Source organism: Strix aluco, chromosome 5 (genome assembly GCF_031877795.1).
Source record: "Strix aluco isolate bStrAlu1 chromosome 5, bStrAlu1.hap1, whole genome shotgun sequence".
Classification (NCBI taxonomy): domain Eukaryota; kingdom Metazoa; phylum Chordata; class Aves; order Strigiformes; family Strigidae; genus Strix; species Strix aluco.
Genome location: NC_133935.1, coordinates 31,737,698 through 31,762,113, shown reverse-complemented (window position 1 = coordinate 31,762,113; position 24,416 = coordinate 31,737,698). Strand labels below are relative to the sequence as shown.

General features: G+C 37.5%; 1 protein-coding gene across 22 annotated transcripts in view; it reads right to left on the bottom strand.

The window, feature by feature from the left end:
* The window catches only part of TNRC6B (trinucleotide repeat containing adaptor 6B), a 149,207-nt gene that overhangs the window by 50,542 nt on the left and 74,249 nt on the right, over positions 1-24,416 (bottom strand). For 19 of the 22 annotated variants that reach the window (XM_074826726.1, XM_074826719.1, XM_074826708.1 and 16 more), the window contains 3 exons: positions 9,989-10,076; positions 6,137-6,158; positions 4,191-4,535 (listed from right to left, as the gene is read on the bottom strand). In XM_074826726.1, the coding sequence (XP_074682827.1) occupies positions 4,191-4,535; positions 6,137-6,158; positions 9,989-10,076 (455 nt within the window). Of the gene's footprint in view, positions 1-4,190; positions 4,536-6,136; positions 6,159-9,988; positions 10,077-12,940; positions 12,961-17,294; positions 17,460-18,053; positions 18,149-24,416 lie in introns of those variants that run through there. The other 3 variants (XM_074826717.1, XM_074826724.1, XM_074826722.1) reach the window with 3 other exon arrangements.

Here is a 24,416-nt window from a genome sequence, read left to right as displayed (position 1 = left end):
CCCCAAGTTTCACCTCTCATTTGTGACAGTTCTGATGGCAGTTAAGCCCTTTAACTAAGTCAACTATTCACTAGCTCAACACAAAACTGCTTTTTGATGGGTTAGTTTTTTGCTGGCTTAGCACATTGTACAGGGTAACCTGCAAGTTCAGTGAGCTTTGGAGTCACTATAAGGAAATTAGAAGCATGAACAACAACGAATAGGGCACTTTTCTTTCATCTGTGGTGAACTATTATTATGTCCTATGTAGTATGAGTTCACATGGACAAGATATTTGTATATCGTTTTAAAGCAGACATAAATTAACAGAGTGCCACAATAGATTAAGTCAGTGCTGGCAGCATGATGCCTGCATATATGCAGACATTTTATCAGCATTAGTTTAAAACGTGAGCCAAGATTCCCTTGTCATCCACATAAATAATTCAGAGGATCAGAGGTAGTTAAGTCCATTAGTACTTCAGTGTTGTTCTCTATATAGGGTTCCACCCATTTTCCTATGTATTTTTAATACCAAAGGACCCTAAACTGCCCTCAACGCAAATTCCCAGTGATGAAGAATAAACACTCTCCCTTCTACAAAACCATGTACTGAATCCTAATATATTAGCCTTAGTCAGTTATCCCACCCAACCAGTTTAACTTATTTTGTAGAGCAAAAAAAAAAGTTCATAGTAACATCTGCATCAATATTCATACCTGAATATATAGTTACTACCAATACTGGCTCATGTGACAACTTCCATGAAAATAAGGCATAATGACCTTAAAGTGGATTCCCCACCCTCACAGGTTCCTATATTATATATTCAGAAGTGAAGACCACAATTTTTGGTTGCTAATACTTTTAATAGAAGATGAACAGATGCCTGTCTCAGGCTTTTAGTTCATTAGGTTAACCAATGAACATCCACTGAATGCCTTCCAGATTCCCCTTCGTTGAGGGCCACCAGTAAAAGATACAGACTTCACAACAACGTTAGAACTCTCTTCTAAGCTTTGAATACTGATGAACAAAACTTTGTCTTCATCCATTAAACCCTAGCCACCAAGATGCAGAAGACCAGGCAGTTCCCATGCACATTCTGCTCCTTCTGTTACCTTAACCTCAAGTGCAAACTTAACAATAGCAAGGAAGTGTGACTCTCTACCAATATTTGTATCTGGCCGTCTTTTTAGTACATTGAGTAACTCTTCTCTCTGCCAATTTAAAAACCGATTAGACTGATCACAGGAACAGCTTCAGGAAAACAGCCAAAGACAAGTTCAAAGGACTGCAAGGTTTCTGTCTTTTGAACTTACAATAATTCAACAAATGAATGATGCATAGGCAGCTATTCACTTAAAAGAGCTTCACATAAGGGATTTTAACAGAGCATTTCACATTTCATTTCTGTGAAGACATTCTAAAAGTATTAAGATTGGGATGCTTGCTAACATTGTGTACTAGGACACAATTTAATGGACTGTTTCATAAACCAGCCTCCCCTTGCTATATTTGACAGTGGCAACAAAATTTTGGCAATTTATGGTTTTGTCTTAAGATAATGGGCAAGGGCTCTTGGTTCATAACGAGACTCTTCCTTAATAACAAACATGCTGAAGATAAACAAGTTTCTTATCTGACTAAAATGAAAAAAGTTACTAGCAAATGACTACTTTTAAGGATGAAAGTATGGAACTGAAACAAGTGAAAGTATTGAAATGGAATCCTGAAATGAAGATGTGGTTTTGCTGTGAGAGATGGTGGTGATTCTTAGAGGGTACTGTAACTATTGGAAGACTTTAATTAATAAAATTTAAGCTTTTTTCCCCCCCAAAATTGTCTTGTACATCGTGAGTATCATTGGTATTTGAAAAATTATATACACCACCCTCTATCCCATATTGCTGAGACAATAGTAAATTTGGTGTAATCTTTCAGGGAACTGCAGTTTTGCCATCTTACAGAAGCATTTCAATTCTGGTAGAAAAAGATTCATGTAAAGAAAGATTATGTCTTTTTGTATTAAAGCCTCACCAACACCATCTATAGCTATCTGGTCAATATAACAATGCGAAGGAGTAGGTAAGCTGCATTATTTTCCCCTTTGGGAACCTACTTTTGTTTTCATGTGGGATGAATTAATCACAGTATCAGTGGATAAGTGCTTAACAGAATTGGGCCCAATCCTAAACCAAATTTGTAGATGGCCAGGATTTCAGATGGGATTAATGATGTGCAAGACACAGCAATGCTGCACCTCCATAAGCACTTTGATGGAGCACCCAAACTGACAGCCCTAGCCTTTCTCTTGTCTTGCTGCTCATTCCCACTCCTTTGGCACACCTATTTTCACATGCTAGCATGTATGTTCCCACTAATACTCAGTGAGCTGAACTGGTAAATCACACAGACTGAAATTAGCTTTAAAAAACAACCTGGGTTAATTTAAATCCAAGTCAGCTCCCCAGCCCAGTTAGCTCTGTTATGGTGCTGAAATTTGGAGTAAGGCAGGTCTGAAGGAACCATATCTTTCTTGGCAACACTCCTGACTCACATCAGCATAAAGCAACTAACAACTTGCCACAATCGATAAAATATAGCCATATAACATCTTAGTTGTTAATGCACCATTAAACTAAATGTAAACCCATGAGAATTCACAAAAATCAAAGTTCAGTCTCAGAGAAACAGATATTCAGTGTCAAATTAATTACACAGAATTTAAGTAGCCTCTAAAATACTTCAAAATTGACCTCATATAGTACACCCAAGAGCAAAAAAAAAAATGCTGTTCAAGAGAAATTTTGAAAACTTTTAGAATGTTTCACTACCATAAAGTCTCCTTTGCCAGTTTCCTACAGCCATTGTGAAGGTATACCAATGCTGACATAATGCTAGGATTTTACATGTAGACGAAAGACTTTGGGGTGGGCTTTTTTCCCCTCTTCATCTTTCAGGTGTTTTATCACAGCCAGCCACCTCTTAAGAGATCTGTTTTTAAACTGATTAGCTAAAACTTTGCCATTGTAGTTTGAAACCCACAGCCCACTCCCCCTGCCCAAAGAACATCAAAGATGACAAGATAAATAATCTGACAAACGGGGATTTGCTACAAAGGGATTCAAGTACTGAAACCACAAAACAAACTGAATTATTAATTCTCCTAGAATCCTTTTTAATTAAGACAGCCATCCCATCTAGCTTACTTGATTCTGGAGTTCAAAAGTTACCTCAGTTTTCTTCTTCTGAACTATAGAGAACTACGGAAGTTTACGCTCTCCAAGACTGTGGTAAAAACCCCATCCCATTAATCTGGCACGGCTTTCAATGGCAAACTTGGATATAGTAGTATCATTATTCTCTTCTTTTGTCTTTCAAGCATTTATTATTTCTTTTTTAAACACCCTTATAGCTAGAACTGAAGTTGTCCTTGACATCTCAGATCACCTAAGTTTGTCTTTAGAAGGCAGATGTCTTTAGTGGAATTTTTGTTTGTTCTACTATCATAACTTAAGAAGGAAATATTACAGTTACTGCAATTCCCCAAGGGTCTAAAAAAATTCAGGAGCAGTCATACTTTCCCCATGACCATAAAACAATTAATCTTAAAATCAATTTATCTTCTGGAATTCAAAGTGAAAAGAAAAGCAAAACCAGGACAGTTACCGCTTTTTTATAAAAGGCTTATCTAAAGGAGAAAACCAAGATTACTACTAAAAAGAGTCAGGAGTGAAGGGACCATCTTTCTATTTCATCCAGATGAGAAATGACAGACACCTGCCATTTGCAGACCTGTTATCTACCTGTCTCTTTTACCAAATCATATAAAAAAGGGACAAGATAAAATCATGACATCAGAGAAACCTAAAGAGCTATTAAGAACTACTGAATGACAACTATAAAATGCTGTTTATCTATGCATTGTGTTTACTTTGCTGCGGTCTTAAAAGCATTACAGCATCCGATTCAAACCACCCAAAACGTATTTTAAAAAAGTTAACCCTCTTTCTTGTTCAATCTAGTAGTAAAAATTGCCTCCACTGCCACTAACAGTAAAAGAAAAATCTATACACTAAAATAGTAGAAGCTCTCCAAAAAGCAATCTGAGTACTTTTATTATATGATATGCTTATGCACAATTTTAGTGATCCCTTTTCTGCCATGAACACACACATGTTCATTTAATAATATTATTATTACTTGCCTGTTGCAGTCCCACTGTCGCTCTGCAGCAGTGCTCCTGTCACTGGTTGTGCGTTGTTTGGGTTTGCTCCTGGTGCTGTTGGGGGAGGAGGCCCTGCTCCACCCCCAAGGAGCATACAAGATGGCGGAGGGGGCTGCCCACGTTTCAGTAACACTTTGTGGTCCTGCTGGCAACGGAATCGCGGCGGCACCTCCCGAGGCATGTAGCGGGCGGCGCTTGGCGGTTGTCCGTTCGGCACTGCCACCCTTTTGGCATTGTTGCCACCATTGACTGGTGGCGATGGAGAGTTGCCAATTGGGCTGGCAGCCACTGGTTGGCTTAAACTTGGTTTCGTCACTTCGGGCACTGAAAAACAGGAAGAATGAAAATCAGAAAATTTTCCAGTTAAACCTGTGTTAGCTACAAGAACTCACGGCGACTCTTTTCTTTTATAATGATATTCTTCTCTGCAATACTGTGCAACTTCAACTTTATTTAAGAACAATTTAATTAAAGAAGCAGTAGCAGCAAACCTCTTGCTTCCATGTGCAACTCTGTGCTCCAGGATCAAACTCTGCCCATAGCAAGTGTTTTGCTCTAAGCCCCAAATTTCTTGGAAACGTAACCACCCTGGGCAATGAGTCATTTTAAAATATGAGCAAATATAACTGGTTTCCCCCCTCACCCCAGCTCTGTTCCCTGATCTTGAACTGTTTTTTGGATTGTTATGCATCACCCTTATGGGAGATCTGAAATCAAAACTCAATTTTTCACCTGCTTACTAGGCTACACAGCCACTGCCAAAACAAACAAGAAGAGGTGGGGGGAAAACCCCTCCTCTTGGAAGTAACAGTTAACTCTCATCCAAAAGGCAGTCCTACAAACAGGATCTGTACTGGGCTTGCCTAAAGTTTCCCAGCTGGTCACCAGGTGCCCCTATAACCAAGGACAAGCTGCTTCTGAGGGCTATTATGCATCGGAGATGAGGAAACCCACAAAAAAATCCTTGAGGAATTAACACCATCACAAAATTTGCTTAAGAGCCTCTAGACTTGTAAGCCCTTACTCCCATTCTCCATGCGCTTTTTTTGAAACAGAGCAAAAGAAATTTCCAGCCAGGGACCTAGAAGGTGTAATTGTTAAGACAGACTCCAAAGGCATGGAAGATTTAATACATATACTCTAGCCTTCGTTGAAGATTAATACAAGAAAAGGATGTCCAGAAACCCCTCCCCAGCAAAGTGAACATAATCAGTAAAACTTTTTCTCTTACAAATGTGAGATCAGAACAAGTGAGTCTCTCTCTCTGGCAACATGAATGCATCATTCCCCACATTTTATTTTGATAAGGGTTTTCTGATTTCTCTATATAGGCTTCGTTGCCCAAAACCCCAAAAAAGGGGTGGTGTTAGCTGTAAAATCAAGTTACTATCTTAGTTCTTTTCTTTCAATAATGGCAATTTCCCCAATTTTTAGAAAACTGACACCTATCCAGATTAAATATATTTTCAGATCAGTTAAACAAGCTTAACTTTCAAGATGCTTACTCATCAGTCCTGCCTTATCTGCTGGACTTTTAGTTGCCTGAACTTACACTTCCAAAACCAAGTAGTTTTCACTCATTTTGGTACCTCACCACAAGCAGTACTTTCCCTCTCTTCCATTCCATTTATATAGGTGGTTTCAGTTTTTGGTTACTTGTCTAAAACCTTTGCAAAACTGAAAACTAAGTATTTCTGCTAACCCATCCACAATCCTCATTCCCTCTTCAAGTATTTTGATGCTATCAACATGGATAGTTTTAGGTTCTCCATTTTAAATCACCTCAACTTTTATTTCTTCTGAATACACATCTTAAGTATTTCATCTTGACTCGTAATTCCCCTTCCTTTTCCAACAGTTTTGATCAAGATCCAAGTCTTGGCTCAAGTCAATAAAAATTACTCCTTAGGATCAAAGATTCTTACCTTTGGTTTTTTGATCTGTGACCTGCAAATTAAGAGCAAGAACGTAAGTAAGAGTTTTAAGAACATCAGAACAAACACTGAACAGGCTGCGCTAAATCATGATCTTAATTCATTGGCACAAGAACAGTACTTGTTGCATGAAGATAATCAGCTGATGAACTACAAGTCTAAACAGTATTTATTTCCCAGTCACATATATTAAGTTTTCAAAAATACTACAGCTCCTATAATACACCTTTGCCTGATGCAAAACTCCCTGGCAGAACAGTAATTACTTCACTCGTGATGATTTTTAGTATTCACCCCCCTCCTCATCCCAAACACAGACTTCTAAAGTACAAACAAACATGTGCTATTGCACTACAGTTCTTTCAGATTTTGGAAGGGAAGTATTACAGTCAAAATGTACAAAAACTTCCTTCTGTGAGAGTATCCTTACAGCAGACTGTTGGGGCTAGCAATGGAATTCCCACAGGTGAAAGTAGCAGTTTTTGTCTGTGCCATCTTCCCATTTCACCTTTCTCATGATGTCGCTTCCAAGAAGAAATCCTAAACCTCACTGGACTCATTGCCACAATTACAGAAAGTATCAGCAATACCTATAAAGCACCAGGCTTCAAAATCTCTTGAACGCAATAAGAAGTTGATCACTGAAGTGAGCCATCACACTGGCTGATGTACTCAATATGTGTTTTTGCTGTACTTCTACATTCTTTTAGCATAGCAGATTTCAAGCTACCGTAGAGACAAACATACCACTGGTATATTCTCTGGAATCATGTGTATTGTAGCATGTTTTGAACCTGTCGATCATGAGTTCCACTACACAATAATGGAAAAACCCTAAAGATCATCATGTGTCAGGTTCTATGACACCTATTCTTAAAAGAAATTGCTGAACTAGTCCATAATTCTGGAAAGCACACAGTGACAGTATAGAATAATGAAAGCACAAGTAAAAAGCAGTTTATTGTTTAGATCAACCAAGCCAGAACTCCTTTGTATGGTAAAGAATAAAAAGACAAACTGCACCAAATTGCTATGGCATCATTTACTTTCCAAAGATGAACACTGCAATATGCAAAGTGCAACATTCACTATAATACAAAATCTTAAGCATCATTACTTCACAGAATTATTCAATCCAAAAGTATCCAAGACACTAAAAATGCACCTGTCCCAAAACTGTGTCTGTACCAAGCCAGACATGAATTTTCACTTCACCTATGAGAAATCCTGTATGCATCAAATTACATTCTTCTCTAACACAGTTAAAATTCTGTTAAGCACTTGAGTGACTCTGATGCTCCACTATGAAAGGAAAAAGAGGGAAAAAAAATTATTCATGAATCCAATCTGGTAATGCTGATATGTTTACTATGGTCAACAGTAAACATGTTCAGTAAATGAGTAAGTTCTCTACTTGGAAGAGCCCCATTTTACCAAACCTTTAAAGAATTCTACATGATAACCACAGGTTTGCTTTAGGAGAAAAAAAAAAAAAAAATTTCTGCCTATACTGCATCTCTTTCCTAGTCAAAATGATCTGGTTTTGTGATTTTTTTTTTTTTTTTTTTTGGTCTACAAAAGCTGAGAAAATGTCTCAGATTTACAGCTGTCGTCTCTCTGGACAATCTATAAGCATCGGCAGGGCAGGAGCAGCTATAGTGAACAGAAGGTAAAGTGTAACTCAGCCTTCTGACAAGCTACCAAACAGCCCCTGGGACACCAACCACAGGAATTTAGTCTGTGAATCTGCTTGCATAACCTCTGTTGAAGTGATTTTTTAAGTTTCAGACGATCCAGACAGAAACAATTGTTTCATGTTATACAAACTGCGTCTGAAAAAGGTACCCCCAAATCTTTACTGCTTATTTGGTTAACATCACCACAGACACTAAGAACGAACATGTACATTTATGTTCTGTCCATTCAGTTGCCTGCTTTGCTATTCTTAAATATCTCCAATTATTACTGTTAAGTTTGGTCACTAGGAGATTAACTTAGTGTTTACCCTTTCCAAGATTTTGGCAAAAATATCATAACATTCAATCATACTGAAGAACTTAGTAGGTGAGGGACCACACAGGAAAGCTGTCGAATCTCGTTTGTATTCAAAGCACTGATTTCTCAGTAAAGACTCACACAGCACTGTTATCAAGATGATGGGTATAACCTTTCCAAGTTTCTCTTGTATCACTGAATATCAGCATATAATCCTGAAGTCACTAGTCTATTTACCAGGGTCTGCTCCTCCTGGTTCCTACATATACCTTTTCTAATTGAACATTAAACAGCAGCAACACAGAGGCAAAAAGACACTGAAGAAACCTTATTCCACAGCTACTGATCTTCTGCAGTATTATTAGGGATGTATCAACACAATGGTTAGATAAAGACAACAGAAATACACCAGTTTATCTACATCTCATTTAAACTGAAAGACTCAAACTGGTGAAAAAGCCAAGATTTAAGAAGACCCCAGATAAACCAAAATTTAATTGAAATGAGTGCTGTCTTAGCAAAAACCTGCAGAATATAACACAGAGTAATGCCTGACCTTTTGTAGGATCTGTTGTTACTGAAGCAACTGAAAAACAGAGACTACTGAAAGGAAGTAAAGCCTTCTGCTCTCAATTTCACATGATCATCGAGGTTGGAAGGGACAGCCTCTGGAAATTTAGTCCACAGTTCCCCCCCCTGTTCCCCACCCACCCCCAGGACTCTCCCCAACTCAAAGCAAAGTCATCAAAACCAGATTGCACAGGGCCACATCCAACTTGGTTTTGAGCATTTCCACCACCACCACCACCTCTCCAGGAAACCTGCTCCAGTGGTGGCCCAGTCACACATATGCACAAAAAAAGTCTTTCTATGATTAAGTGGAATTTCCTCTATTTCAATTTGTGCACAATGCCTTGTGCCTTGTCACTGGGCACCACTGAGAAGAGTCAGCTGCCACCTTCTTTACTCCCCCTCACAAGGTATTTATATACATTGATTGATAAGATCCGCCTGAGCATTCTCTTCTCCAGGTTGAACAGTCCCAGCTCTCTCAGCCTCTCCTTATTGATCAGATACTTCAGTCCCTTCATCATCTTAAAGGCCTTTTGCTGGACGCACTACAGGATAGTTACATCTGACTTGTACTGGGAAGCCCAGAATTAAGACAGAAACCATTTTCCCAGTAACAAGCATGGATAAAGCTGCAAGAGACTCAAGTTCATATGTCAGGTTACCTCCTAGATTTTCTATCTACTAGATTTTCAGCAAAATATAGAGCTTCTAATACACCAACTGTTCAAATCCATTCTCTGAGCAAAACCAATTTTCAGTGACTTCTCAATTCTCCATGGCTCACACTCTGATACACTTCAGCAAAAGTGCTATTAGCTACAGAAAATGTAAAACCTAAGTGATACTTCACAAAAAATAAAAGGAACCTTCAGTACTAAATATTTCATATGAACTTCCCTACGGACTTACAAAAAAGTGTCATCTTGCTCTAGAAAATATTTAGTCAGATTTACTGCAAGAATTGCAAGAGCCCAGCAGTATTTCTGTCTCCAACACCTCAAAACAGCAGGAGTTGCACAGATCAAGAGAGATGATACTTTATTGGCTTTTATACTTTATATCAAAAAGCTTACTTTACTTCACATGACACACTAAGGAGAAGTGTCTAAGTTAAACACTTAGGTTGAAGAAAAATGATGCAAAAAATAGTCTTCAATGAAGCATCACTCTAAACAATCAAGTTTCTAAGCTCAAATACGAACTACTTAACATCTTACCATCCCCAATGCTATTTACATTCCAACTGGATAAAAGAATTCAAATACGAAAACCTACCTTCTGAGCAGATTCCTTCTTTTTCTTATCCTCTTTCTTCCTTTTCTTGTCTTCCATTAACTGTTCTTCCCTTTCTTGCTCCTTCTCTCTGCCAAAACATGAAAAACAACTTTATGAGCACAATTAAGTTGTATAAGAAGAGCCACACATATCCCTCTTCCCCCCAAGAAAGGAAGTCAAAATACTGGATTCCTCTTAGGATACTTCATTTGCATTTCAGGCTTTCAGTCTAATCGAGATAAGAAAAGCACCTTCTAGCTCAGTGTGGCCACAATCACAGCACTTGCTGCATAAAGGAAAATTCCTTTATTTGGATCAGGCCTCTTATGGCAGTACCCTATATAAATTAACTACATGCCTGATATTAGAAAATATCTTCAGGACATTTTGGCCAAAGTACCCTTTTAACTGGGTTCTGCTATTATGTAATGAACAGTCTCATAAATCCTTTCGTATGTTAAAAAAAAGGGAAGTTGTAATTTAATATAAGATGGTTTGGTGTGATACCACATTTATCTTCACAAGGGGAAGACATTATTCTATTGCCTGTAGCTATGTCACTTCTAAGAGACTAGAAATGTCATATCAAATCAAAACCATCATTTATTATACAAACACTAATTTAATTTCTAGCCTATTGTACCCTCCCACAGAATTTGTGATAAAACTTGTAATATAAATTACTTTCCAGGGAATCTATTTTTTCCACAAGAACATTCTTTCAAAAAAGGAAGAAAAATATGTGCAGCTGCTATTGTTGTCAAGCTATCATCTTGTTGCTATGTTTTGTATCAAATACGAAAGTACCAGAAAATGGTTAATTTACTGCATATATGCTATTGCTGAGTTGTTTCTATGGTGAATCACATTTTTGTTAACCAATTCTCTTCACTTCCTTAAAAGTAAATTTAAGATCAAGTTTTCAGCTCACTTGGAGTAATTTCTTTTTATAGGAAAAGATTAAGACAAAGACAACTAACGTAAAAAGATGATCTGACAGATGGGGGGGGTAGGACCAGAGACAAGAGATGTACTTTAGAAGTGGGAAACAAGTAACAAGTATAATCCATGATCTTTCAGAACAAGATTTTACAGCAGAACGCTTTATAAACAAAACTGAAGCTTACAATAGTACTGAACTATTTCTTATATTTACGCACAAATCAAAGCTCTTTTTTGAGCACAGTTTTAAAAAGAGAGTTGAGTTAGCTTTGCTGTCACATCACTCAGACTTTTCCTTCCACTGCACTTATATGGTATAGGTAATATTTTTGTTTGCATTTTTGCTAGATACTGCCAAGGCAGTGTACAAAGAGACATTTACATAACTAATCAATTCCTACAAAAATATTTTGAGATGTTATGTGTTAACAGCTTCCTGATTGAGGACTTCAAATAACTCTTTTAAAAATAAAAGGTTCTATGGACAGTAATAAAGTGTCTTTCTGGGTTCCTAAAGTTAGGCTCTCCTCCTTGATGGACGGAGACAATGGACAAGGGCAAGATGAGTCCTTGGTAACAACATCCTGAGGTTATTACCAAATGCAATTCATACATAATGGCAAGTTCAGTCTGCATTTAATGAAGTTTGAGGCAAGCATTCCACATCATACAGAAGAGTGTTTTATGCACTCTGTCTGATATTGCTCAATAAGCCAGGTCAGTTCTTGCTCTTTCCTGCTCTCTATAAAATGTCAAAGCACACTTCCCAGCCCTCAGCTCTGTCAAGGAAAAGCCCCACAGGTTTTTCAGTTTTACTAACAGCACAAGACATGAAGCATTGGGGAGGTTAGTATACTTAATATTGTCAGTCATGGCATTGAAACAAAATTTTCCATTTTCTTTGAGCCACAGATTGTAAGCAGTATGAAAAAGCTCTCCAGTGACACCCTCATCTTTTAAAGTTACTATAACCTCAAATTATGTTTATTACTTTTGTACTGTCAAGCTATGTGTGCCTTTTGGGCTGTAGTGCCAGTTACAAGTATACTATTTCCAAAAAACTTTCTTGCAGCAGGCAAAGTTTTAAGAGTTGTCTCAAAAGAGCTGCTGAATATGGGTAGGATTGAAACACAAAATGACTTCCAGTAACTGCCTGGCTCACAGACAGCCTTCTACTTAAAAGCATTTTCTTAGTTTTGCAAGCAGAAGAGCAGGGAATGGAAAAGAATGAGAAAAAGGTCATATTCACACTCAAAGCTGAAACTATGGCTCACAACGACATGTAGCAATAATAAAAAGAGCCAAGGATAGAAGATACATGACCAAAGTAAACACCTAGTTCTGAACATCTGTCTTTGTGGTAAATTCAGGAGGGGGAAATTGCTACTGCCACTGTCTTATTTTCAGACATACACAGACAAATATCTGTGGTACTAACACTGCAGAGAAGCCCTTTGTTTTGCATGACGACCTTCCCCCCCTTCTTCTGCTCTTTTAGTGGAGACATGCATTTAATATTCCACTGGGCACATCAACAACTACAACATAACAATACCTAGTAAATTAGGCTTCGATTCATGTAAGCACACACCCAAGTTCTACTGAGGTGGAAGGGATCTGAACACTTGGGCTGCTGCACCACGTGTTCAAGACCATAAAGTTCCTGTCAAAGCATTTAACTGAAACCTCACAAACACATACGAAGTATGAAGTTATACTCTCCAAATGCCAGAGCAAGAACTGATGCTATAAACAAGCTAACAATGTACCACTATGTTGACAGTTCACTGGATTAGAGGGGGGTGGGGTGGGTGGGTGGTGGTAAATAGCTTATTGCCATTTTGGGTATCACACTTGCCACTTTCACTCTTTGATGCATTTCACTAATATTTGAAGTTTTATGATCAATCGTTTGCCTTTTCAGTTGTATGGAAGAAGCTTATTAAACACAAGAAGCTTAATTTGCAGTGTTAAGTGTACCGATATAACATAAACAAAGCTTTCAAGTACCTCATCAATTCATTCAGAAGACAACGCTGCCTATTAACCTCCCCTCATTAGCTAAAAGATAATTCTTCCTGGCCTGGTCAAGGATACCGGGTGGGTCCGTCATGTACCAGCTGCTTACATTGACAAGATCAACATGGGGAGAAAATCCATCAACTCCAAAAAAGTGAATTTAGAGTAATACAGTGGGGTGTGGTTCCGGTTTTTGTTACCAGCACATAGTAATGGAAGCATGGACACACCACAGCCCTGAAGAGGAAGTTTGCTAAATAGCAATCAGCAGCCAGCTTTCTTCAAGAAAGCATGTGTTGATTTTAAAAATATGACCTAATTGCACTTTAGTATTTCCCACAAAATCTTAGAATCAACATTCTTGAAAAGTATTTAAAAAGTGTATTACAGACGTTAATATGCCTTAAAGTACTCAGAATTAACAGCTTACAAATGAAGAGAAACTACAGGTTGTAATCGAAAAATTTTATTTATAAAAAAACAACACCAAAAAAATCCAGTAGCTACGATGCAGTACACTCAATACCGTGTAAGTTCTTATAACAAGCTCTTCTGGATAAGAAAAAAAGCAATCACTTCAGAGAAAATAAGGTTTTTCCACTAGTTAACTACAGAAGTAACAGAAAATACTTGTGAAGTCTGAGTTATTAAAACAGATAGCCATTTCAGGGGCAGGGAGGGGAGAAGGTATTCAAGAAGTATGACCTCCCGCAAAACACTTTACCAGTTTTGGAAAATGTTAACTTCCTGCAAATTCCTAATATTCATTTTTCCAGAAAACTCTATTTTTAAAAGACTTATTCTTGCAGCGTATGGACTTGAGGCACGGGTAAAGGACAGAAGTTGTCTTCAAAGTTCTTGCTTTCACAAACTGAACTGTGAGACAAGATGACGTACTATGCATTACATATATCTGCTGGCAGCACGCTTTGATAGGTAGAGATAAAGTGCCACACAGAATATCAAGACTACACAAACCTACCCCAACCCTATAAAGTCACCCTCAAACTAAAATTGCACAAAAAAGTAAGTAAAATAGAAGAAATTAAAATTTCTAGAAACTCAGGAGTGGCACTTTACTGTGTAGGACTCCCAGTTCCTTCCACAGGGCTACAGGACAACAGTGGAACAGTGTTTGGAAGTTCCTCATATGTAAAGATGTGGACTAGATATCAGTACTGTAGGTCATATTCCATCCTCTGGACCACATACTTCCTTTCAGTACAGTTAACTTGGTTTAGCTATATTATACAGGAGTGACAGTAAAGTTCTACAGGTGCATCCTGTTCTCTGCATTGTAATAAGCATAGGATGATTTACAAATATGCTTCCAAGTTGTGAGCCAGCTTCTGTATATTCTTTCAGAATATGGGGGATTCAAAAACTACACTTGTAGGACCAGCAGCACTTTAACAGAACAAGCTTTTATCTATATAGCTACAAGGTCACATTAAGTTAAATTTTCCCTAAAGGCTTTAGCCATAACTAGCCAGAGATAAAGGCCATCACCTCATGGGAGATAATTATTTGCGTGCATAGACCAGTCTCGCTAAGAGGCAACACTTCAGCTATTAACTAACTCTTTCTTACAGACAGGCCTCTAGTGATCAAAAATATCAGACCACTAATATATTTCTGATCATTTAGAAATAGATTAAGAGACTCAAAACTTGGGGGACTAAACCAGAAATTTAATCTACAGTAAGGTGTTGAACTTTGGTCAAGATCTGAAGCAAGAAGAATTTCCAGTGAACTCTTAACTGCAAGCATCTGGTTTCTCAGCATTTCTGAATGTTTCCCTCAGTATTTTGATAAATTATACAGCCTGGACACCAGCAGAATTAGGCACCACACACTAGTATCTCAGATGCACTGCAAAACACCTCTTTAACAAGCTCAAGGCCAGGTATGCTTCCAAAGCAAAAGCTCCTCTCAACCTATACAGGGACAAAAATCTCTTAGAGAAGAGTAAGCTGTCTTCAACAGTGCTATTTCATGAACAGCTTGCTGCTGCCACTGGAGAAGTAGGTTTTGTTTTCCTCCACTTTATTTCTTTTCATCAAGCTGTGTCCCTGACCTTCCCTTGCTTGAGATTTCTCTGGAACTCAGCTGATTGTAGGGCAAGCAAATTCAACTCATGAACTCACCTGGACCATTACCTCCCATTTTGTAAATGGAATTAGCTTAGATTATTATCAAATGAACACCAGAAGTAACATGCACAAGCAGCAACAGAACTTGTCCTTTTAAAGGAACAAGTTAAACTGATTGCAACTGAATGAAACTGCACCTTATTGTATCACAACACTTCTCCACACAGAACCCAGTTAAGACTCTATAAATTATATCATAGAAAGATCTAGGAGTAAAAGTGAGCGTATTTCCTTTTGAAACAGACTCCTACATTGTTCTACTATATAAGGAGAATGTTTCCTCTGGACCGTATTTAGTCCTTTACCTGATACTCTGCATATGTGACCCAAGCATTGTCATCTGCATCTGTGCAATTCTCCTAACTAACAGGGGCTTTATTGGTACGATCCTGTAGCATAAGACTATCTGTATCTAAATGCATTAAAAAGCATAAGCTGATTAGAACTAAAGGTCACAAGCAATGAAGAAAAAGCATACTAAACTCCCAAATGAGTTCTTGCACCTTGAAGTGCAAGCCCTGCTTGCTTCACCAAAGAATACTGGCAGTCTATTGCTTCAAATGCTCATGGTGGATGAAAGCTTTCAAAATCATATCAGGAAGCTGGATGTCAGAGACGAAAAATGAAGCAAAATTAAATGCACTTCTATTGGAGCATAGAAATCTTTACAGTTTTACTTGTGCTTTCATTCAACATACCCCACTTAACAGACATGTCTCCATTATTTCAACAGCATGAGGAGAGTATGGCGTGTCCAAACATGTTAGTGTGCTCCAGCACATTTAAACAGAACATCAAACAGAAGCAAGATGTAACACAGCATGGAATAAATCCCAGGGTTGACAGACCCTAAGTTGCTAAAGGTAAAATTACTTCCACTAGACTAAGCCATGTAAAGAGTTATGATCTCACTGATCAAAAGATTCAAAGTGGGATTAATTTTATAAAAAAATGTTAAAATGTACATCACGGCCACCTTTCTTGTTATGCAATACTTGCATCGTAAACTAGACAGATGTAAGCCATACAAAAGCTGGTTAAATAGTAGACAGCCATTTAGAAAGTCAGTCTTAGACTGAACTGACAAAAATGGAATATGAAATTATTTTAGGCCAAATGAATTTTGATGTTTATAAGGAAAAAACCCGATCTTCCAGAATAGCACCCCTGAAGATTCAGAGTATAAAAATTTCAAGGAGAAAAACAAAGAGAAATTATTTGTTTGCTTGAAATAAGACTTAAGTTTACAGCATCACTGAACAACTGCAATATCAAAGGGATAAACTACGCAGTTTATAATCAACCAGTTAGTAAAAGGATGATTGTCCCACACTTTTTGAATGATGTTAAATCAAGGTAACAGAACTCAGCTCTTCAGTAGAGTAAGAAATTAAAAAAACTTTCATATTTGTAACATACGTACATAGTATAACACATGTAATACAAAAGTGTGTCATACCCCGTTTCCAGGGCAAGCTGTGGATTTTATACACAAACAATATACACTGCATCATATATTAAATGAAAAAAACTTTAGAAAGTGTGTTTTCAGAAGTGCCCTGTATGTTTTCAGAAGTGCCCTGTAAAGCGTGTTTTCAAAACGCAAAATATTATTGCTCATCAAGGAGCTACAGTAAGCTGCTTTTTCCTTCTCTTTGGCTGAAAACCAAAACAGCGTCACAGCAAGAAGTTTGCTTACTTTAAATAACATATCTGGAACAACTGATATGCCTTTATCTCAGCAAAACATCAGTAATTTGAAGCTGTTGTAGAAAATAACTAACTTGAAAACACTGGCATACTGACTTCACTGAAAGTATGCTTTTCTAAAGAAAGAGTCCTATTAGACTTGTTAAATAGAGTAAGATTAATTCTTTGTGGAGTATTATATATGTATATATGCACAATGATTTACATAATATAAAGAAAACAACTCTGACCATAAAGGGCTGTTTACTTTAAAGACCTGGACAGTATAATCCCTACAACACAATAACAAATGCTCATAAGTCAGGTTTGTCTCAACACTTCAGGAAATGGTTTGGGAGAGGGGGTTAATTTTAGTTTTAAGAATCTCTTGTTAATAAGAAAAGCTTAAGTTATATTAAAAAAAAACTGGAACATTTTTAATATTCCCTATTTCTTGCTTGCATGCATTTGATAGAATTACTCTTTCCAGCTCTATCACTTACATGCATTAAAAGAATGACTTCCAGGTTGAATCTAAGTTTCCCAATGTTAGCCACAGTTGATGGAAAGCAAAGTTTTAAGGAAATGGAGAGCTACAGCCGAAGTTCTAGAATGAAAGAACTGAGCGAATTTTCTCCTCTACTTCAGTCTTCAAACGCTTCAGAGCTCTTACAGATCAGTAATTATTATTTCATAGCATGAGCCCGCATGCACACCAAAGACACAGATAAAAGTGTGTTTAGAGAATTGTGAAATGTGGTAAAAATAGCCCAAGAACTGCAAAACATTCAGTTAGAAATTTGCCTGTAATTAAGATGTCCAGGAATTTATCATATCAGAACATTCATTCAGCAAGACATAGTTCTACTCAGGACTTCGAGGTTTTACGTGATTATCAAGTAACCTTATTTCCTCTAAAAACCATTCACACACGTAGAAAGCCCCATTATCTACAACTGTTTACCAACAAAAATATCTCTGTAGTTCTGAAAGCCACAAAAAATATGAGAAATGAATAAGCAACAATATGAAACATTAAATGGATAACAGCTACCACAATGAAATCTCAATGAAGAACCTGTGTCTGCTACAGGCTGAGAGAGAAACAAGTCAGTTTTTTGACAAGGGAAGAGCTGGCAATCCTCAAGAAGTACAGTTGAGATCTATGTTCCACTACAAATGATCTATCTTGGTAACATGTACTTCTTCAAACACTAATTCTTGCTAAAGCCGTAATTTCAGCAGAGATGATGACAGACTACCTGGCAAAATATTTCTCTGTATCTTCGATTAAGCCAAGTCCTTTCATTTCTGCAATTATTGGTGGGTGAGTGTGTGTGGGATGTCAAAGCTCTGGACAGATGACCACTCTCAGGGAGCTGCTGCTGAACTTTCCTTTGCATGTGAAACGCTTCTTTTCACTACATCATCCAAGAAGAACATTTTTTCTACCTCACTGTGCATACAGAAATACTTCAAGCATCCTACTTCGCCATACAACACAGAGTTTGAAACGAACACAGGCTATTTGGAAAAGTCCCAGGTGTCAGTTAAAGGATTGCTTATTCATCTGCAAGCAGAGTATACACAAGTATTTGCCAGTATTGCTTTGTATTAGAAGCTTAAGAGATGTAAACTCTACCAGTTTTATAATCTCAAATGGCTTGCACATCAGGAGAAAAAAATCCTTTCATTTGAAAACTAACAGAAAAAAAGTTACGCAGAACCTCCTCCCTAAACAGTCCTTTCCAGGTTGTTTTTTTAAATTTTTTATTTTTTAAACCAATTCATCTTTTGGAACTAAGTGACGCCTTCTATGCTAGATACATGACATTCTTAGTGGTCTCACCATCAGAATCACAAATAATTCTGACTGAAGGAACCTCTGGAAGTCACGTGGAGTCTGGTCTAACCCCACACTCAGAGCAGAGCCATCATCAAGCAGGCTACTCAGGACCTAGTCACATTCTGAGTTGTCTCCAAGGATAGAGACACTACCATCACTGTGGAGCACTTTTTCCACTTTTTTTTTTTTACTACTCCCATTACATTTGCCTCCCCCCATATCTAATCAGAATTTCTTTTCTGCAACTTGTGTTTGCTCTCTCTTGTTTTACCACTGTGCACCACCTCCAGGAAGAGTCTGGCTCTCTATACGCTCTCATTAAGCAGCTGAAGACAGCAGTAACATTACTCCCTTAGCCTTCTATTTCTAAGGCTGAACAAATCCAGTTCTCCCAGCCTCTACTTGTGCAAGATGTGCTCCAGAACACTAATCATCTCAGTAGCCATTTAATATGTGTCTTTCCTGTATGAGAGCCAAAACTGGACACTGTGTGTCAAAGGTGGACTTCTAAGTGTTGAATAGAGAAGAATCACTTCTCTTGACCCATTGGCTATATACCCTTGCTAATACAGCCCAATACGTGGCTGATTTCTTAAGAGCCAGGACACCTTGCTGACTCACATTCTACTTTTCTTTGTCAGAGCCTTCAGGTGTTTTTCTGCAGAGCTACTTTCTAGTCAGTGGATGCCTAACCCATGCTATAGCACAGGGTTATTTTGCCCCAGGTGCAGTATTTTCCATTTACATTTGTTCAATTTCAAGAGGTTTCCATCAGACCATTTTCTCCAGCCTACTGAGGTCCTCCTGAACAGCATTCTTACCCTCCAGAGGTGTCAACCACTCAGCCCAGTTTAGGAGCATCTGCAAACATGCTGAGGGTACATTCCATCCCACTGACCAGGTCATTAATATAGATGTTGAACGTTATCAGCCCAGTGTTGACTCCCATGGGGCACCATAGTGCCCAGATGCCAGTGGACTTTGCATCGCTGACCATAACCAAGTCTGTATCACTGACTCTGGAAATCCAGCTCTGGAATCCTAGAATGAACAAGTATTTCTGTACTTAGTGGTCCAGTAAGCAGGGAACTAATCACAGATACATCTTCTGTAGAAGAACTACAGCAGAAATCCCTAAATCAGCTATCCTCCACTTCAGGTGTCTGTATCAGTACACCACTGCATTTTGCAGTCCAGATCAACTCCACAAGTCAAGTTCAAAGCTCTACTGGAAGCTTTACCAATGCCTCATTGGGGCTTTGAATTGGTTACAAATTGTGACACAAGTGAAGTCAATGAGCATTACTGACACCTTAACACATTCTTGTAGCCACGTATAAGAAATGCTATAAAAAAATCTTCTGACTACAGTTAAAACGCAAATGCTAACTCCTGACTATGGTGTAAACTTTAATTTTAACAAGAGCAGCTCTGTACCTTCTTGAATTACAAACTTCTGTCTTAAATGCCAAGAATAGAATTATTTTTTAACACTAAAAAAAGTCCCAAGAAACTAATGTATTTGCTATGGTAACTATGCCACAGCATGCACAACAATTATGACATTTGTTTTAATGTCAGAATGTGACATTTCAGAAATAATACTGAGAAAGTATAATATAGTTTAATTAAATGAAACATTTTCTGCCAGAGCATCATTTGTGCCACCAGCACAGGCCATGTCGGCAGTAAGAAAATACAGAATCCTTTGACAGCATTTCTTAGATTATGACTGACATTTTTATATTTGTGTTCCTCAGTCATTTAAAAAAAAAAGGACACCTAAAAGCCAGCCTGGTAAAGATCCAAACTATCTGGAGATACAGGACAGAGAGTTTTAGGGGAAGGCGGAAATAAAAAAAACATTACATAATAGCACATTATAGTGTTGTTGCGGTTTAACACACTAAGATATTGGAGGTTTTCTTAACTTTCATGATATGACACTTCAGGATGAATCAAGAAAAAACCTGAAATATATGTATGAATGAAGCAGTTTCTATTTAGCAACAGTTAAATTACTAAAAGAAAAACAACCCCAAACCAACCAACCAAACCCAGACAGAAGCATCCTGCTTAAAATCAGCTTCTACTGAATGATGAGGTTCTTGGAAATTTACCTGTCTGGGGATAATATAAGGATCCCCTCACAGCATCAGAATGGTATAATTTATACTTCATTTTATAAGCAACCTGTTTACTTTTATTCAGTTTCCAAAGAAATGCTCTAAATTCACTTGGTATAAAAACAAAAACACTTTATTGCAAGGTAATTAATAGCCTGACAAACACATTACATACCTCCAAGATCTGTATAATATTGTACAAGTTTTCCACATACAGTGCTTCAGGGCACTGTAGTAATAAAAATAACATTTATCAAACTGTAAGTCATTATTTTAATTATACTAAATCAAAATACTAAAGCAAAAAGGTATTTCATCAGTGGGAAGTTAAGAACAAGGTTTTACATATAAACTTATTATTCATCTGTTGTAGGCCAAGCTGTAAGAACCATCAAGTTAAGGTGGCTTGAACTTCTAATACATAAAAAACACCAACTCTTAACTGCTTGCTCAGGTTTTCTTGGCAAAGATATTTAAGGTTTGTATTTTCTACTCCAGTTATTGCCTGTGGCAATATTTATTTTTAACAGGTAAGAAAATTCATTCAGTTACTTCCTGCAAGTATTCAGTTACAAAGTTTCAGGACTGTCATGATCCCTACCAGGAAGCCTAAACTAAAGGCAGAAGGAAAACTAAGTAACATATTTTGCAGGTCTGGGAAACGCTTTATGAGTCTTGCCAAATTACTGTCTCTTCAAACAAAACTATCTGCATATGTTCAATATATTCATCTGGAGTTGGACAGCTAAATTCTTGATATCCCATTACTACTAAGCATGCTCTGTAAACTATGGCTCATAACGGGTTATATGAAGAACTCCCCCACTGCCCTCCGGTAATTGCTGTTCTTGATGACTATAAATCATTGTTTATCCTCAGAGACAAACACTATTCCTCTTCATCCTTATGCCAGCTGAACTGAAAGTTGAAGCAGGACTAAAGGTAAGTAAAAAGCCCTCAGGAACAAACTGTACAACCAGACTGCAATAAAGCAGGACAAAGATCCAGGTGCCTTCAATTTGAATGCACCATAATGCACATGCACAAACCAGCACTTGCATTTGGCTATGCCTCACACTTCACTGGGCAAGTTGGTTCCTTCCTAAAGTACTTTATGAAGCCCCTTGTTTTAAACCATATTTATGTGTTTTGTGCAATGAGTAAAATTCAAATGTGGCATCTTGTGTGAAACAAAAACCTAAAACCCTGTATTTGCATGCATGAAGCATAGCAAACAACTTCATTTAATGCTACTGTGCCTTATATAATTAGACAAATGTTTAGCTGGCTAAGCCTTAAATAGATGTATACTTTTCAGAAGTTCATCGGTATCTTGTAGTTTTAATGACAGTGTATAATCATAACCTTCCTCTGTCAGATGAGGGGAAAACCACACAAGAGATGGATATGTATATTGTTATGTAATAGCCAAGTACTAGATGCTATAAGAGCTGATTATCAATCTTGGCAATCACAAAGCTCAAATACAGACAGTACTCAGACTGAAGTAAGAACTTGTTTACCAGCTGAATACCATGGATTAGTGAGTGAGTTCTTAGAATGCGATAAAGATTATACACACTCATTTCACAGTGAAGCTGCAGTTAAGCACAGTACACACTGAACTTTAATGAGAAACAGGTCTGTAACAGGCAAAAATTCAGTCTGGTCTATGACTAGATAAAACATATTTAAGTTCTCATACTGACTCTAAAATGCAACTGTTACATCCACTACCTTCTCACCCTCTGCTACTTTTAACGATATATTTCCTTAAGAAATACCAGCTATGTTTAGCAGCTCAGGGAAATGGTGTACTTTTTTTTTTCATTTAGAATTAACTTGGGGGAGGGAAGGATGACATTTAATAACACATGCCGCACAACACAGAGCTTTCCCAGGATATGTTACAAAACAAGAGACTGCATGACCTGCTCAAGGTTACAGAATGACTCCATTGCTCACTCTGAATTAAAAACTGGTATCCTCCTGACTCCTCCTGCATTTTCACTAATAAAATAATACCACTACTGAACACTGCACAGCTCCTTTCATCACAGGATGTCAAAGGTCTTTATAAATATTAATTAAGCATTGCAACAACGCTAAGTAGTATGTAAAACTTAATCTTGCACATGAGTAAACCCAAGCAAGGAATAAATCACCTATGTTCAAAGTCATAGGACAAGTCAGCAGTATGGAGAATAAATGGCTCTTACCATTAAGAAGCACTCCATTAGAAACAAAGATATAATTAATACTCTAAATGTGATGTGAACTGTACAGCCCTTGATTGTCAATACATTGCTATAAAGTCTCAATCACACTCAATCCTGCAAACATCACACTGAATTTCACGCAGCATTCTCATGAAGACATGAAGTTTGGCTTCCTCCAAACACAGGAAACAGTTCAAATTTAAAGTTAAAATAACCCTTCTGAGTCCAAAAGGAATGTTTTCAGCAAATTATATTGTAGTCATCACCTTAATCAAGTTTTTCAGTGATCTTACAACTTAACATGTCCACACCTGACCTGCTAAAAACATTACTCCTTTACAATTATTTACTCTTTCCAATGACCACAAGCATCATGAGACACCAATCTGTAACACGCATAGTTCTAGTATGAAAGCCAACCATGTTAAAACATACCAAAGTTGATTTGCTTCTATGTGCTGTCACGTTTGCAGACTCCAATGACAGGAGTGAGATCGATTATTTAAGATTTTCTTAAATTCCTGTTACCCTACCGAAAAGACCACAAAGGTGACAAGCTGTGAGCTCCTGCAAAAATTCCCTTTTGAATTAGTTTGAGAATCACATCCATATGGCTGCGAAGAATACTTTTGCTTTGGAGAAAGACTACTGTCTTCTACATAAGACAAAACAAATCAAGTTGCACTAAAAACATTTGCAGATTGGAAAAAGGGACTTTGTTGTTACAATGTCAATAAAGAAATTAAATGAAAAACTGTATAATTCATATTTCAATCCAGCAGCTTTTTGGGTTTTTGTTTGTTTTGTTGGTTGGGGTTTTTTGTTGATGTTGTTTTTTTAAAAAACAGCTCAAACACAAGTTTTACTTCCCACCAAAATAGCAAGATTCAATGAAGGCTGACAAAGAGTTGGCCAAATGAAAAACAGGTTTTTGTTTTGTGTTTTAAGTTACAAAGTATGTTTTTCTTTTGACCATGGAATGAATGCCTGAATCGAGGTTTTAGGTTTGGTGGGTTTTTTTGGTGTTTTTTTTTTTTTTTTTTTTTTTACCCTTTTAAAAGGACATAATCAGGCAGCAGAAACTTACTCTCTGGGCAATGAAGGTATGTATCACTATCATAGTTATATCCCAAGTTCTCATGCAGCACAAAACCAGAGAACAATTCAGCATTATATTGGATATATGGCTTTCATCCCATGAAGCAATTTTTCTTCCCTCTTACATGGGACAACAGCTCATTAACATAGTTTATGTTATCATTTAAACATTACGCCTTTAACAGAGGACTGATGAGATTTAACAGCTAGGCCTCAGTAAATGGTGTTCCACTCGCCACCCCCAGTAATTCCTTGGAAATTAACAGCCCAAAAGTTGCTGAGTTTTCCTGGGTTAAACTAGTCACCCAACCTTCAACAAAAAGGTCTTAAAGATCC